General features: G+C 33.4%; 1 protein-coding gene across 1 annotated transcript; it reads left to right on the top strand.

Moving 5' to 3' along the window:
• Positions 1 to 11,127: 11,127 nt before the first annotated feature.
• On the top strand, positions 11,128 to 12,921 carry LOC129000019 (piggyBac transposable element-derived protein 4-like). The gene is made up of 2 exons (XM_054426869.1): positions 11,128 to 11,521; positions 11,822 to 12,921. Exons 1-2 carry the CDS (start codon positions 11,128 to 11,130, stop codon positions 12,919 to 12,921), a joined length of 1,494 nt encoding a protein of 497 aa, XP_054282844.1.
• The last annotated feature ends 3,462 nt before the right edge of the window (positions 12,922 to 16,383 follow it).

Genomic DNA, 16,383 nt, shown 5'->3' with positions numbered 1-16,383 from the left:
AAGTGTGAGGTTGAATCTTATGAGGTTGCATCTTCTCATATGAGTTTCCATTGACAGCGAATCTCAATGATACCTATCGCTCAGGGCAGTATGGGGAAGGGAGTCGTGCTGTTAGGTTTTTGGACACATAATGTGTCTGGAAACCTAATGCGGCTATGAGTAGACCTAAGGCTATTTGTAGAAAACACTATTTACAAGGAATGTTGATTATATCGATCTGTTATGTACATCTTCAGTATTTCCATTATCTTTGAGTCAAATCTTTCAAATTCATCAGGAATAATGACTGTTATTCATTTTAAAATAACCCCTGTAATACTTAGCAATTGCTCGAATTCGAGCAACAGGTACACTAGTACCCATAAATAAGCAAACTTCAACAGTGTACTTATTATCCTTATATAATAGCATAGAGATTTTGAATTAACAATATTTTGAATTTATACGTAACCAATAACCATAAAAACACACTTCAAGATACTAAATAATTAAATAATTCCTTTTTCACGCTCTATAAAATGGTTTAGAGCAAAATTGGGAAATTCTATGTTTCCATTGAAATAGATTATTCCCTATATGGGAAATTAGCAAAAGCTCAGCATCCAGTTAAATAATTTTTATTTACAAAAGCTTTTTTCGTTGACATCTTTAACTTAAACTATAAATATAATACTCCCGCCGCAGCAAACCTGCCGACTGATTGATAGCTTAGTACAAAATAAATAAATTTGCCAAGTTTGATCAAAATATATCCATAAACAAGCAAACTACAACATTTGACAATATTCTCCATAAGAATAACATGGGAATTTTAAATTTACAATTTTTTCAATTTTCTCCGTTACTAATAATCGAACAAAAATACTTTCATATACTAAATTATTTTTTTTTTTTTTAAGCTCTTTAAAAAGGTCTAAAGAGAAATCGGGAAATTTTGTGTTTTGAGGGTCAAAAGTGAGAAAAACCAATTTTTACCCCATAAAACCCCCCGTAAGGCCCCGTTCCCATGGTCCGATCGTGCTGGTTCGCGAACTCATTCAAGTTTACCCCGCTTTACACCTTTAAACCAAATTTCATCAAAATCGGACAAAAATTAATCAAGTTATCGTGCGGATTGACGTATATATATATATATATATATATATATATATATATATATATATATATATATATATATATATAAAAGTCTTAACTAAATCCGTTAGAAAAGTCAAACTTTTAACATCAACTTACATGTATAAAAACTACTTTTTCCAAGCATTTTCATGTTTTTACCTCCTCCAGGGGACGACCCGTAAGGAGTAGGTACAAAATCTTTAATGTAAGCATAGGTTGATATGCACACCATTTTAAAGGTCTGGTCAAGTGGAGTTCATTGCCGGAAACCGCATCTCAAAAGGTTCATTCGTTACAAAATGGTGGCATTTCAAAGTTCTTGTGGAATATACCTTACAGGCCTTAATATTGGTAAATACTCGTATTAAACATTATCTTGAGAGCTGAAATTGTATTTTAAAGTCAACTAGCCCATAGACTAAGTTTATTCATTCTTCAAAACAAATTTAAACGGGTTTCAGATTTCTGGCTAATTTTGACTATGAGTATTAAGGCCTGTGCAGGTATATTCCACAAGAACTTTGAAATGCCGCCATTTTGTAACGAATGAACCTTTTTTGACGCGGTTTCCGGCAATAAACTCCTCTTGGCCAGACCTTTAAAATGATGTGCATATCAACCTATGCTTACATTAAAGATTATGTACCTACTCCTCGTAGGCCGTCCCCTGGTGAAGGTAAAAAAATGGTAATACTTGCAAAAAGTAGTTTTCATACATATAAGTTGATGTGAAAGGTTTGAATTTTCTAACGAATTTAGTTAAAAAGATATCAAGCCGTTTCCAGACTTTTTTGTCACCCTGTATATACAGGTACCTATACAGTATACAGGGTGAGTTTCTACTGACGCCCATAACTTCGCCAGTGGATTCTACTGATCAAAATGAACAAAAAAGTTGATATGAACCCTAGTCCGATTCCGAACCGTTTGGTCGTAATTGAGAATTTTGTGTTTTTTAAAAATATTGGACTTTCTGTCACTATTTACTTTATAAAAATAAAACCAATTACTCTAGCGATTTATATCAAAAATAATTCAAAAGGGCATTAAATTTGCTACAAAACCAAGGTTACATGAAAAAATATTTCATTACATACATCGGTTCCTAGCCGAATTAAAGTAAAAAATATCGTATAATAGTTATTTTGTTTAAGTTTTAAGACCCATTTTTCTTACCTTATTCTGCTGCCACGCAATGTCCAAGCTGATGGCGCACCCCCGCACTTCAATCTCAATGTACGTGACTATTTAAGCAACAACTTCCGCTTGTGGATAGGAAGAGGTGGAACCGTTGCCTGGCCTCCACGGTCACCAGACCTCAATCCATTGGATTATTACTTTTGGGGGTATCTTAAGCAAGAAGTTTATCGGACGCCAGTGGAATCAGCTGAAGAAGTGAGAAACCGAATTGTCACAGCTACTGCACGACTACGCAATACGGTAAACTTGAATGCTACTGTTAGAGAGTTGAGAAAACGTGTCCGCATCTGCATCAGACAAAATGGTGGTCATTTCGAAAACTTGCTTAAGTAGCAATCAACATTGATTGTCTATTCTGAACGATTGTTATGCCATTGAGTTACTGTATGAAAATGTTGTGTTCATTTGCCTCGCATTATTAAAATAAGAAAACCCTTACTCGTAAACCTGGTTTTTATTTAGTTTCATAGTAGTTTTGTTCATAGTAGACTTGTTTACAAATCATAACAATTGAATCAGCTGATTTGAACCAGTACGATTTGAACCAAGACATGTGTAAATCTGAGTTTAATATTAGTAGTTTTGTTACCTTGCTAAAACCAAATCGGTAAAACGTGTTTTACTTTAGTTTGATGGTAGTTTTTCTGTCAATTCTACCAATAACAATTTAAAATTGCATATCAATTTAAAGCTTATTAAATGAGGAAGTTTTTCATCTAGTTGGACATTGCGTGGCAGCAGAATAAGGTAAGAAAAATGGGTCTTAAAACTTAAACAAAATAACTATTATACGATATTTTTTACTTTAATTCGGCTAGGAACCGATGTATGTAATGAAATATTTTTTCATGTAACCTTGGTTTTGTAGCAAATTTAATGCCCTTTCGAATTATTTTTGATATAAATCGCTAGAGTAATTGGTTTTATTTTTATAAAGTAAATAGTGACAGAAAGTCCAATATTTTTAGAAAACACAAAATTCTCAATTACGACCAAACGGTTCGGAATCGGACTAGGGTTTATATCAACTTTTTTGTTCATTTTGATCAGTAGAATCCCCTGGCGAAGTTATGGGCGTCAGTAGAAACTCACCCTGTATATACATACATATATATACAGGGTGACAAAAAAGTCTGGAAACGGCTTAATATCTTTTTAACTAAATCCGTTAGAAAAGTCAAACTTTTAACATCAACTTACATGTATAAAAACTACTTTTTCCAAGCATTTTCATGTTTTTACCTCCACCAGGGGACGACCCGTAAGGAGTAGGTACAAAATCTTTAATGTAAGCATAGGTTGATATGCACACCATTTTAAAGGTCTGGTCAAGTGGAGTTTATTGCCGGAAACCGCATCTCAAAAGGTTCATTCGTTACAAAATGGCGGCATTTAAAAGTTCTTGTGGAATATACCTTTACAGGCCTTAATATTGGTAAATACTCGTATTAAACATTATCTTGAGAGCTAAAATTGTATTTTAAAGTCAACTAGCCCATAGACTAAGTTTATTCAATCTTCAAAACAAATTTAAACGGGTTTCAGATTTCCCGGCTAATTTTGACTATGAGTATTTACCATTACTAAGGCCTGTGCAGGTATATTCCGCAAGAACTTTGAAATGCCGCCATTTTGTAACGAATGAACCTTTTTTGACGCGGTTTCCGGCAATAAACTCCACTTGACTAGACCTTTAAAATGATGTGCATATCAACCTATGCTTACATTAAAGATTATGTACCTACTCCTCGTGGGCCGTCCCCTGGTGAAGGTAAAAAAATGGTAATACTTGCAAAAAGTAGTTTTCATACATATAAGTTGATGTGAAAGGTTTGAATTTTCTAACGAATTTAGTTAAAAAGACATCAAGCCGTTTCCAGACTTTTTTGTCACCCTGTATATATATATATATATATATATATATATATATATATATATATATACATATATAAACATTTGACCGAATGGTGTTTTTGGCCTCTGGGGACATCAAAATGAAAAAGTAAATCGGTCCCGGGTCTAGGTCTTACCGTGCCACCTACGGTAATAGCTACTTCCCTATACGGAAATTCGCTAAAATGTAAATATAATATTAAAATATTGTTTGGAACTAATTTATATTTGTAGAATTGTATACATCATACTTGCATAAATCTATATTTTCTCTTTTCCATCTCACGTATACAATGTTGTTTACAATGTTTTTATTTCTCGGAAGAAACTTTTGATTTCAATGCTATATAAATAATCATCTGATAGGTATATTTTGAGTTTGTATTTGTTTATGTTGGAAATGTATATTTTTCAAATCTTTATGTATGCTATCCTATTAACAATGCAAGATATCTTGTAAAAAGATTATGTAGAACAAGTGGACATCTTCGATATACGAATTTTAGTAAAAAAACACGATGTGCCGACTTCCACAACTATGTTATAAGTTTCTTATCAACAAATCGTTAAGCTATTTCTAATCAGTTACAATTCCTCAGTCCAGGTTATCAGGGGACCAATTAGTACTGTTGCTCGGGGGTTGACAACTGTTTTAATTGTGAAAACGTTGCAGATAATTAGGATCTAATTAAAGTTAAATTAGACATTGTTTATGTTTAGCATTTTCTCTGCCTAAAAAGTCATTGTTTTTGCCTTTGAGGTACTTTCAATAAAATTTAATAAGTTTTATGCTTTTGTAAAGAGTCTACAAAAAGGAGAATATGTGTTGAGGAGAATATTTAACAGCGTACGAGTTATTTCATTAAAGCACCTAGACGGTAGTATTAGGCTTTTAAAATCTGATAGAAAAGAGATATTCTACAATTATAAGGCTATATTACAGTTTTTTATGCGATTGTTCATATTTTTTGTAAGAGTTATCTACTTTTTTAAATCATTATCAAATACCACAGCCATAATGTAAATTAAATTGGCGTTTAAGGGCCTAGTTAGTGAATTTTCTTCTTTTCTTTGGTAAATTAAATAAAAAACCCCGCCACTGAAATCCTACAGACTAAGTAAAAATCCAATATTTCCTTAAACATGTCAGACTTATTTCCTATTCTAATAATACGTGTTATGTTCAATGAGTACTTAAATTGACTGCTACAGGGAAGCTAGTAGATTGTATTTTATAGTAAAATGGTAATAGTTAATAGCTTAGTTTGTAATTTGTCATCAATGCATAAGCAAACCACAGCAGTTTACTCATTCTCCAAAAGAACATAAACAAGTAAAATTCACACTTTTTCAAAGTTTTACCTCTAATCATTAGGCATTCAACTCTGAAATATTAAGAATAGTTTGTTCTTTAAGCTAGACAAAATGGTTTGGAGAAAAATTGGGAACTTTTATTAGTTGCGAAAAAAACATTTCCCCTTTAAATCCCTGCTTTTATAGTTCGATCACGCTATTTGCGATACCATTCACAAGCAAGTATGTTTAAATTATTTGTCCTTAATTGAACATAAATAGGACTATTTTAACTCGAGTTCTTGTGCTGACGGACACACAAACACGTATATGTATTTATATGAATTTAAAAGGATGGTGTCTTCGGTCTACAAAGATTCGGATACCAATACGAAAACGTCTATCGGTCCAAGGTCAAATTCTTACCATAATGTCTACACTAATAGTATACATGAAAAACGCGGAAAAGCGTTAAACTGGCATGCTTTATTATAAAAATAATTATAATTAACCATTGACTTAACTCATGAGCAATTAAGTAGTGTTAAGCTACAAGGCAAGCTTAACTTACCATGAAAAAAGAATAGTTAGTTAGAGGGTACGTTAATGTAATCAAACCTAATGTTTCTTTATTGCTGGGCCCTGGAATGTGTTTGATGATTTGGATTCCCGGAATGAACGTTCCACGTGAATTTAATGAAAGAAGTAATTGACTCACAATCAGTCTTCTGATTGATCCGAACAAAGTCAAAAGCATTCCAGAAAATTGGCTGAGTCTAATCCCTTAGTTTTGCATTTACATAATTTGTACGTTGTTTTCTTTGAAGGAATGAAATCATATAATGTGAAACGCGAAATGAGAGAGAAAGCTGGAAGCATCAATAATAATTATTAAACACCCGTCTCACCTTTGCCAAATATATATATATATAAAAGAAAAACCGAACAACAAAAACGTTTTTAACATACACTATTGAGTGACGATGGTCTGATTCAATGTAAATAAATCTATAGCAACCGACCAAAGGCGAGTAACCAAACAATTACGGAAATTATTCGTATCGAGATGCCGAAATGAAATGTTATAAGTCACTAGACTCAAGTTGAGTTATGATAAAGACGTGGAGGTAACGACTTGAGCGGACTCTGACGTAGTTAATCTCGTGGAAATGTGACGTCCAGGACAGTTAAGGACTTTATGATCGGTCCAGAAAAGTTTTGTTTCATGTACCAGGTCATAAACTATATTTATAGCCCTGACATTAGAGTTAGAAATCAGGAACAGGGTGGTATCCCTCCTATGTAGGATCGAGTGGACTACAATGATGAGTCTATGAAAACTAAAATAATACGATTAAATGCAATTGCAAAATATCTTTATTCATTTAAAAATACAGTTTACAGTTCACGCATGAACAAAAATTGACAAATAAAAAGTATAAAATATTACGAAAAATAATAAGTATAAAATACAAATTGTGAATAATTAGTTATGTACCTAATTCTTTTTGTTTAGAAATCATTAGAATTTTTAAGAGTTATTCGAGAACAAAAACAAATAATACATTCAATGCCATGTATACAAAATAAAACTCGAATAATCGCAAATTTGTGATGAAAAACTTAAAAACCTAACGAATCGATAAATATCAACAATACAAACAGTATAAAAAAGAACAAAACAAGCTTACTTCTCTTTATAAAAATTATTCATTTCAGGAAAAAAACAGATAGGGCCTACTTATTTATCTTACTAATCAAATCGATAATTATAACAATACACACAGTATATAAACACAAGCTTAATTCACTTTAGAAGAACTATAGTACAGTCAATCCGTATCCAACGTGGACAAAAATGGCGTCCAAGGTATTTTGTCTGAAATTTATGTTTTTGGGGTGCTGAATCCGAATTTTAAGTCGTCCAACAAATATTTCTTGAGCGTTCCGAGATATTCGCAAAAAATGGCGAAATTTTAGCACTTTTTTAAGTTTTCATGTTATAAGTAAAAAACTATGAATTCTAGAGACTTTTACCCCCGTACAAAATTAAAGTTGACAAAATTTCCTTCAAAATACACTATTCACACTTGAAAATCTATTAAAAATAACCTCCGCTAAAGCGCATTGAAAATTGGTTATTTTTCAGAATTTAAAAAAATTCAAGCTTTTGGTCTGATTTTAATATTACTCAGCAAAACCCCACACCCTTCCACCCTACAACTATCTCAACCCACTTTCCCCCATCAACCCCCCCCCCCCCCAACCACCCAATGTACTATACCACTTCCCCCCCATTCTACAGCGTTCTTTTTATTTTTCTTAGGCAGAATGTGATAAAAAATGTTAGAGAAGTAGGTTTCCACGGTTATGATAAACATGACAAGGCAATTGTTATCATTGACCCAACGTCACTACACCAAAGAATGACTATTAAAAGCAGTCTGAAAACGAGTTAAAGGAATTTTTGAAATTCAAGCTAAGTCCGTATCCTTCGTCATTATTTAAAGAAAAATCCAAGAGGGAAGGTAAGAAATCGAGCCTCTACAAATCTTTCCACCATTTGCCCGATTCTGAAATACCAAAAGACACCCAAAATGTTATGTATGGAGGGTTTCTACTGCACAAGATGGTTTGGGTGAGCAACCTGATTCATTTTAAACAGAGTTCTTGAAAATTACTGTCTTGTATACCTTGTACCTTAGGTCTTCCAGGTGTCTGCCGGTTCCCCGTATCATAAGGCTGCTAAGAATGACTCTCCTGCCTCTACATGGAGTCCTGGTTAAAGGTGAAGTCATGGGAAGGTGTCATAAAAAGGGCTAGCTGGGAAAACAACTGGGGGTGTTTGTCCAGCACCTTCAAACCCTTAGCCTATCCCACTAGATTATATGCTAAGCCCACTGGTAGCACCAGAAGGTGGATACCTTCTCCGACAACAGTGACTGAACTGCTTTGAGCAGACAGATCGATAGCTGTAGTAATGTACATGTACGTGGTGTGAAAAGTAGATATAGGAAACGATTCTTATTCCGATCATTCTCCAAGAAATGTAATTGAGAAACGTCTGGTTTCATTCCTTTTCTTAACCGCACTTTTACAGAGTGTTCTTTTGGTGGCAAATGTTATTTCAGATTTGGGCAAATGGTGGAAATATTTGTAGAGGCTCGATTTCTTTCCTTTCCTTGTGGACTCTTCTTGAAATAATGACGAAGGATATGGGTGTTTGATGGGGGAAAGTGGGTTGAGATACTGTAGTTACAGGTTGGAAGGGTGTGGGTGTTTGCTAGTTTGCTAAATAATATTAAAATCAGATTCATAGTTTTTGACTTATAACATGAAAACTTAAAAAAGTGCTAAAATTTTGCCATTTTTTGCGAATATCTCGGAACGCTCAAGAAATATTTGGTGGACGACTTCAGATTCGGATTCAGCGCCCCAAAAAACATAAATTTCAGACAAAATACCTTGGACGCCATTTTTGTCCACTTATAGTTGATTTTTACAACGGATTGACTGGACTACTAGGACAAAATGTTTCAACTTCAGGAAAAAAGGTTCTTATTTGTCTTACTGTATTGACAAACATTTTAAAAGTAGCACTAGAAAAAATGTTCTTTGGAAGGGGGTTGTATAACTTTGAAGCTATAAAACTAAAACCCCGTCTATAAAAGTCAGTTTTCACGATTTATAGGACTTTATGAATAGAGTAAATACATATAAACATGTTAATATTATATATTAAGTAGTATAAAAACATAAAGATATTTTATGATTTGTATGCATGCATTTTACCTCTTTTAACCTTGAAACTTATTTTTATTTATTGACTTTATAAAGTAAAATCATATAAAATTGAAGCAGTAAATTAAGGACTTTATATTATCCAAAACGTAATTTTCAAATACGTTATACTGAACTAGCAAACCCGTCGCGGTTTCGCTCACGAAAATGTAAATTAAAAATTTCAATGTTCTGATAGGGCAACAAAATAATAAAAAAAACATATCAGACCTAAATCAATTTATTTATAATCACTTAATTTAGTTAGCATGTTTGACTAACGAAGTTAACACTAATAGAAAACTGCATTTACAACATTAACTCCCCTTCCAACAAGAGTTTCAGGCCACTTACTCTGAAACCAACTACAAACTATGTGTTTGGTCAAGATACTATCCTCGCTGTATCTCTTTTCAGTTAGGTGTACATGCCTAAAACAAATTTTTCAATGGTACAGTCAGTTCTTCCATAACTTTATTTGAAAGTATTAAATAACCTTAAAAACATTAAGTATTATAAAACTTTGCACGATGTTTTATTGTGTTTCTCAAAACTCTTGGATTATTCAATTCTCAAAATCGCTTTTTCAACTTAGCTTGACCTGTTAAATGTTATGCTTTTTAAATGCCGTACTCTATATAAATATATATCATAAAAGTGCATGTAATAACTGAATACTGTCAATACTGTGTGAAATACTCTTCTTTTAACACTTACCTGAGAATAAATAAGTAATCTAACAGAAAGAGTTGTAAACCATTTAGTAACGCATTTTAAATAATGGAATGTAGATACTTAAAACAAAAGAACATAATGAACAAGGAGGAATCCTTTCTGCGATACTGCAAAGGTATAACGAGTCTAAAGTTAGCGAGCCGGGCTAATCCTTTTACATATTCGAACAGTTTAGAGCCTGCCAAAGCCAGGTAAAGTGGCTATAACTCGAGTCTATTTACCGGATAAAGCTTCAGGTTTATAGGTTTAGTTGTAACTGAGGAAATAGTTATACATGTAACAGACATGTGTATTCAATGTATTCGTCAAACATAAAGCATCACCTTATAGATAAATTGGTTTTAAATATAATAACAGGAAGTTTTATTGTTCTAAACTGTTAGGTAAAAAAATATTTAAAATAATTCGTTTTACGTATTTGAATGTATAAAACATAGACTAATGTTACTAAAGCCAGGTTTTAAAAAAGAAAAAAAACTTGTAAAATTATCTATTTAACGTGTAGTTTATTTTCCCTAGATATTGATTTGTTTTTCTTACATAAATAGCTTTACAATATGCTAATGCAAAGGTTTAATTTCTTACCTAAGACAGTTTTTAAATTAGCTGTTTCAGTTCAGTACTTAACACGTTCACTGCTAATGACGCACTTGTGCGTCATAAGTATATTAGCAGATATATAATACATGATGTATATAATTACATAATATATTTTAATCCACAATTTATAGTATAAAATTTATTTAATTAAAGATATATTGTCACTCAATTAACATGATCATGTTAATGTTTATGTTTTTTAGCCATTTATAAAAGTATTACATATCATTAGCAGTGAATGTGAAAATTAAAAATATTCACTTAACCCTTTGGAGACTTTTCACGAATAAGACTCGTGATGAGGTTATGTGGCCCAAAGGCTCTATCACGAGCCTGGCTCGTGATGGTGCAGACGTTCAGAAAAACGCTCTGAATACGCTCCAGTTGTACTGAACTGGATTGAAATTAGTATTTACGGAAACAGCAGAAGCTTAGCTTTATTCTAGTGTCTGGTTTTATATGGTTTACTCTTTGCAAGGAAGTAAAACATCTAATCAAAGTTTTCGTTTCATGTCAAATCGCTTTGATGAAATATTTTCAAGCGAAATAGATCGTTTGTTGGATGAGAATAGTGAATCAGAGATAGACTCGGATAATGAAAGTGAAAGTGGCGACGAACTTGTAAATATTGCACTTGAGGACTTCCGTAGTGACATTGAAGACGAGAGTGTAAGCTTAGAGGAGGTAGGATGCAATGGCAGTGTTTCATTTATTGATGATTTAGGCCTAGATGTAACTGAAGAGAATGATTTGCCTCAGCCTATGTTAGGCCTAGAAATAGGCCTACCGGTAACTGAGGAAAATGAACTCCCTCAGCCTATGTTAGGTCTAGGTGTAACGGAGGACTTGTCTCAGCCTATGGATATTGAAGTAGGCCTAGGTGGCGAAGGAGAGCGTGGCCAAGGTGATAGGCTAAGGGTTAGGGGTAGAGGAAGAAAAAATGTAAGAGGTCGGGGTAGAGGGAGGGAAGAACATAATCAACAAGGACAAGGGGATGGGCCTAGGGTTAGGGGTGGAAGACAAAATGTAAGAGGTCGGGGCAGAGGGGGAAGAGTAAGAGGTGAAAGGGATGTAGATCGTGAACAAGTTGGGAAACGAAAACGAAAAAGGAAGAAGAGGCCAGATGCTTGGGTATGGGCTGACGAGGATAACGTACCAAAATAAATCCCCTATGTTGATGTCTCTGGACTGAATCCTGCTACAGCCAGAAAACTTGGAGACAATCCTAGTGCTTTCCAGTGTCTGGAGGCATTTCTGGGAGAAGAATTTTTTGCCATGGTTTGCCAGGAAACTAATGACTATGCCGCAACACAACTGGCCAAACCTAACCGAAGAAAAAAATTTGATGACGATAAGTGGCAACCGCTAACCATCCCTGAGCTAAAGGCCTATTTTGCCTTATATATTTTGATGGGTCAAGTGAGAAAACCCACCATAAAAATGTACTGGACATCCAGAAAAATACTTGAAACACCCATATACGCTGAGGTGATGACATACCAGCGCTTCAAACTTATTTCAAGATTTCTTCATTTCGCAGATGAAGAGTTTGCTGAGCAAGGAGACAAGCTTAAGAAGCTGAGGCCTGTTATATCCTACATGCAAACAAAGTTTATGCACACCTACACTATGAATCAGACTCTAGCGATCGATGAAAGTCTTGTGAAGCTAAGGGCACGGTTATCATACGTTCAGTTCAATCCCAAAAAAAGGGCCCGTTTTGGCATAAAAGTTTATAAACTTTGTGAAAGTGCTAGTGGTTATTGTGGTGATTTCAAGATATATACAGGAGATGATAAGGCTCCTAACATCCCAGCTAGTGAAGCTGTGGTTATGCAATTAGCTGATTCAGTACTTGATTTAGGCCATATTTTGTATATCGATAACTGGTACAGTTCTCCTGGGTTATGTAAGCGGGTGTTAGAGAGAAAAACACATGTTGTAGGCACAGTAAATCTAGAAAGAATTAACATGCCAGAAGAATTTGATTCTGCAAATTTGGAAATAGGGCAAGCGATTCGTCGAAGCAAGGATGGCATCCTAGCTGTGAAATGGAAGGATAGGAAAGATGTACATGTTCTTTCAACAATACATGCTGGAATTGAAATGACTGTAGATAAAGTGATTCAAAGGAAAGGTATAGTGTCGGAAGTGATAAAGCCCAAAAGTGTGATAGAATACAATAAGGGTATGCTTGGTGTAGATGTACAGGACCAGATGTTGGCCAGCCATCCCATCATGAGAAGAACTATAAAATCATACAAAAAAACTGTTTTTTTATCTGATGGACATGGTAATTTTTAACTCTTTCTGCATATATGGAGAAAAATTAAAGGTAAAAAAATACACTACAGAGATTATAGGATTGATTTGGTGGAGCAAATCCTTGAACGCGTTCAACTGCCTACTCGTTTATCTCCTGGTCGGCCTTCAAAGGACAATCCAATGCGGTTGCAGAGTAAAACATGGGGACATTTCCCCATGCTAATCCCTCCTACAGAGAAAAAACAGTTACCAACAAGAAACTGCAAGGTGTGTTATAAAAACAAAATTCGCTCCGAAACGAGATGGCTCTGTAAAAAATGCGTTGTGCCACTCCATCTAGAGGAATGTTACGAGGCGTACCACACCAAGATCAACTACTAGAACATCCAGAAAATCAAGATCATTGTAAATAGTGTACAGCTTAGTATTAGTTTTTAGTTTTGACCAGTTTTAGTTACAAAGTGCAAGCAAAACTTGTGTGTTATTGAAAAATGTGTAGGCCTATATCATGGACATACCGACATCCCTTAGCTCCAAGGCTAAATAACAATATTATGGTGAGTAGTCATGTTTTTTGTTTCCATTGTTTTACTTCCTCTATGTATATGTTTCTCCAAGGATAATCAATAAAATAAAGTACCTCTGGATCTATAATTCTTCTTAGTAGGCTATTTGAAAATATTGGCAAATATGTCGGTTTTTCGATGAATGCATTGTTTTACGATAATAAATATTTAACAACATTGCCTACTTACTTATCAGCATTGTTGTTTTACTCAACAACACGGGTAATGGACCAGTGAGGTTCAAGGATTGAGAGAGAAGAAGTAAAATTGTATGCTTCGAACGTAAATTAATCAGCTGTTTAGACAAATTTAATTGTTAATGAGTGGTAAGTGTATGGTACGATCGTTGCATCACTGACAGTATTGGCAATGAGAGGTTATAAACAAAAACATAACCTCCTTTAGAAGTTATGAGTAGTGATTGTTAGTAATAAATAAAACCGTCGAAGGTACGCAACTCTCATAAATATTGCTAAAGATACTCGTAGAAGTTTTTAAATGTTTACTCGTAACGTTAACACTATCTTTATGCGATCGTTGTGTAAACCAGTGTGACATATAATTTTTAACAAACGCATGTGCCTAATACAGTTGTACCATCATAATAATACTACCATATTAGTCTCACTGCTATGTTTACACATATGCATTTTTTTCTATTTTACAAGGAAAGCAACTCTTGTTTTCTAAAGGTGTATAAAAAAAAAATAAAAAAAATAACAAAATGGAGCTTAATTAAAGACAAAAGAATTTTATAAAATGATTTAAAAGATAGATTTTCCGGTTGTCAGAGGCCCGGGACCGATTTACTTTTTCGTTTTAAAATTAATGTAATTTAAATAGGAAATAAATCTGACAATTTAAGGGAACATTTGAGTAAAATTACAGACAGTAAGTCAATGTATTTCATTTGTAAAAGTACTGAGTAGCCTTTAAGGTCAAAGGTTTGATAAGAAAAGTAGCATCCAGAAGTTTCCTTATCACATGGTCCAGAACACATGCATCAGGGTAGATGAAAAATGTCCCAGAGCTTAACTAACCTATATAAGAGAGCTGCAACCATACTCACTTGGGTTATCTAGTTCTTGTGTACGTACAAATGTTAATTGTTAATTTCTTAAATGCTGTGACATTAGTTCACCTTACGGCATTAAAACTTAGAAAACTAAATTGTTTTCTAGTAGGAATTGATTTTATTTTAATAACCCAAAAAGTTTGGAACAATTAAGAAACTAATTTTAATTTGGACTCCTCTTTCGGTCAATTACACAAGATGCAATTATAATTAATCTTATAATATTTATATAATGCAAGTATAATTAATCTGGAATAAACGTTACTTAAGGGACAAAACATTATACTCAAGTCAACCACTTAAAATATAGCTCCTAAACAGTATAAGATGCAACATAGAAGCATAAGAGAAAACGTTGAGATCTCCTTGTTGAAGGCGCACAGGAAATCCTCTCAAACTAACCGAGAAGCCGTGTATCGTATTTTGTAGTTTAGAAGTATAACATTTGTATGGAGAAAGTCTGGAAGTATAATAACCACTTTTCGAGAGTATTATTTGAGACTGCTTTTATATATTTATTTACAACTACTAGTTCAAGGCAAGCTGTTGTATTCTGTTTAAGAAACTCAACATTGTAAATATACTTTGACTACACAACTAATCACAGCACAACAGTTTATATTCAAAAATTGTTTATAGTTTTTCTTAATCATTCGTATTTAATAGAACATTCAAAACGAAAAAAAGTATCTTTTTCACATTGATATTTCAATTATTGACATTTTGCGAAAAATTACTGACAATATCGCAGAAATATCCAAAATCTTTTTTAAGTTATAGAAATAGACATAGTTTATTAATGAATAAGTACAAATACAATGTACATGTCAGCCGCCAATGACAGTACAGTAAAGAATTTACAAGAACAGTCTTTTAAACAAACAATGTATCAGTCAGTCTATTCATTCGTTAAAAGATGTGTACAAATAAATTATAATACCATGTCATGAATTTATTATTCAACTGCTACAGCTTTCAATTTTTATATGTAATTAATTGTTTAAGGTTTATAATAAAAAAAAAAACTTAATTAAAGTCATAAATGAAAAACAATCAGTATAGCGAAATTGTTGATGTCTCGTCATCTGGATTGTACATCGAATGTATGTGTGTATTCGAGCTATGACGAAACCTGGAAGGTAACTGAGAATTTATTACTTGTAATATAATACAAAAGAACATATTTAATATATTCGTTGGGTGAAACAGTGGTACGTTTAGTATAAAATACCTATATATTGATTATCTATTTTACGTAGCTCTAGCTACAATTAGATACAAATACTTTGCTGATTTTCATGATTAAAGCGATCAGTGATTTATATCTTTCACTTAGTTTAGTGACGACTTGCAAGTAGAGCACGTAACGCGTATGTCGAGCCTGTGTTTGTGTGTTTCTCGGGCGACAATAGGTTACATAATGTGTCTGGGGACGGCGCCAGCAAAGGGGCGTTTATATTGCTTTGTGTTGACGAAGCTTTACGCAATCAAGAAAACATAATATACCAACATATAAGTCCACATACACTGTAGTGGGGTATTATAATTTCCTTAAAACTCCACAAATTAGGTCTGGAGTTTAGTACAAATTAATGGTAAGTAAAAACATAAAACATAAATTACTGTCGATGATATTTTAAGACATATCTAGGACAATCTCTAAGTTTTATATTAGCAGACTATAGCTAACGGATATTTATAAATTACTAACACCGGTTGTTCAAACAAGTGTAGCTACACATTTTGTATATGAAAAAAGTGAAAAAAACTTGTAACTTGTTTTTGGGTGATGAGAAGGATAAACATTTGACTCATGTTTGACACCTATTTGGCAAGGTTTTAATTTTGAAAAAGATTTTT

The sequence above is a fragment of the Macrosteles quadrilineatus genome, unplaced genomic scaffold, assembly GCF_028750875.1.
Source record: "Macrosteles quadrilineatus isolate MER2022 unplaced genomic scaffold, UCM_ALF_1.0 Scaffold_1__1_contigs__length_201487025, whole genome shotgun sequence".
NCBI classification, from domain to species: domain Eukaryota; kingdom Metazoa; phylum Arthropoda; class Insecta; order Hemiptera; family Cicadellidae; genus Macrosteles; species Macrosteles quadrilineatus.
Note: the sequence above shows the minus strand (reverse complement) of the source record. Positions and strands in the feature narration are given on the sequence as shown.

What these genes read in the sequence shown, in the direction of transcription:
- LOC129000019 (XM_054426869.1), top strand. Translation starts at nt 11,128, where the DNA reads ATGTCAAATCGCTTTGATGAAATATTTTCAAGCGAAATAGATCGTTTG. An exon ending in CGAAGGAGAGCGTGGCCAAG is followed by an intron (nt 11,522 to 11,821) that starts GTGATAGGCTAA and finishes ATCCTGCTACAG; the next exon opens with CCAGAAAACTTGGAGACAAT.